Source organism: Mastomys coucha, unplaced genomic scaffold, assembly GCF_008632895.1.
Source record: "Mastomys coucha isolate ucsf_1 unplaced genomic scaffold, UCSF_Mcou_1 pScaffold3, whole genome shotgun sequence".
Lineage (NCBI taxonomy): Eukaryota > Metazoa > Chordata > Mammalia > Rodentia > Muridae > Mastomys > Mastomys coucha.
In genome coordinates, this window is record NW_022196909.1 from 46,101,407 (window position 1) to 46,102,857 (window position 1,451).

The window sequence follows — 1,451 nt, forward strand, 5'->3', positions numbered from 1 at the left end:
CCCCTCCCCCTCCACTGACTGCTGCTCTTCCCCACCAGGGCCAGCTGTTCCGAGGCTCCAGCCTGCTTTTCCGCCGGGTGTCATCAGGGTCATGCTTTGCCATGGAGTAACCTAAGCTGCCTGACCAAACATTTACGGGGTCTTGGCCTACCCCTGGTGAGGACCCATCATCTCTGATGCCCGAGGGTGACTCCAGCCCAGCCTGGCTTCATGTCCATATTTGCCATGTGTCTGTCCAGATGTGGGCTGGTGGAGGTGGGTCACCTAGGACCTGGGGGAGCCTGGGGGAGCAGTGTTGGGGTGGCACCCCCCCTCCCTGCCCAGAGGTACTGGAGTCCATCTCGTACATGGGCAGAGGAAGGCTTCAGAAGCAAAGGTCACTCCCTGGCAAGACTTCCCTCCACCTCCACCCCGGCTCATCCCACCAGTCAGCCGGAAGCACCCCTTCCTGCTTTGTAAATAGGAGGCCATCATGCCTGGGCTGCACTAGGAGGCTGGCGCTGTGTTCTGCCCTTGTCCCCAACACTACTTTTCTGATGCAAGGGTGGTGCCTTCTCCTGATTAGGAAATCATGTGACGTCTAGGAACATCCCCCTCAATGTCATATCCACCATTGTCTGTGATGGTGACACCATGTGTGAGGGTTCAGTCACTTGTGCTGTGTGTAAACACACATGGGTTGCATAGGCCGACATCTAGTCCTCCCCTCGTGGTAAGATAGATCCATCTCCTCGAATAAATGTATTGGTGATGATTTGGACTCCTGGGGGAGACTCTTACTTATTTATGTGAGTTTTGCCAGACCCTGTGCTGGTGTCTTGGGTCTGTGAGTGGCCAGGGGGTGTGGCATAGTTGAGTCCTCTGTCCTTGAAGGTTGAGCCTAAGTGCCTCTTCACAGAGCAGCAGCCGGCACTTGGGCCTTCTGCCGTGCCAATGGCAGCTGTGTCAGAGTCCCCCACCTAAGCTGCCAAGTGGCACCGTAGAACCTTCTGAAGACGTTTCTGAGCCTTCCGAGCCTTTCTGTGCAGCCGACAGACACGGGGGAGGAACTGAACTGGCCAGCTAGCTTCTGGATGGCATAATGTGTGGCCTGACAGGTCTTGGTGGGGACAGAATGACATGGTCCTTGCCCCAGGGACAGGAACAGCAGGAGGTGGGCCTCCAGGAGAGTCAATAGCCACCATGAGCATAAGGCTTGTCTGTATAGCAACACACATATTTTACATTCCTCCTTGCTAGCTTTAATAAGACTCTGTAATAATCAGGAACAGCGTGAGTCCAGGAAGCAGAGGTGTGGCTATATCTCAGCACAAGGGTAAATGCTGGGACCTGCAGGACAGCCCTCAAGGCTGGGGACCTCCCTCTAAAGGGTCTGAGAATAGATAGTTTCTCAATTAAAAATAAGGATGCAGTATGAGGGGCTTCACAAGTCTAAAGGCAGCTGCATTAAT

At 54.4% G+C, this 1,451-nt stretch overlaps 1 protein-coding gene across 2 annotated transcripts in view; it reads left to right on the forward strand.

Moving 5' to 3' along the window:
• Mtch1 (mitochondrial carrier 1) overlaps positions 1-760 on the forward strand; it is a 17,413-nt gene extending 16,653 nt beyond the window's left edge. For both annotated transcript variants that reach the window (XM_031347524.1, XM_031347525.1), the window contains exon 12: positions 39-760. In XM_031347524.1, coding sequence (XP_031203384.1) covers positions 39-110 — 72 coding nt within the window. In that variant the 3' untranslated portion in view covers positions 111-760. The remainder of the gene's footprint in view (positions 1-38) is intronic.
• Positions 761-1,451: the final 691 nt, after the last annotated feature.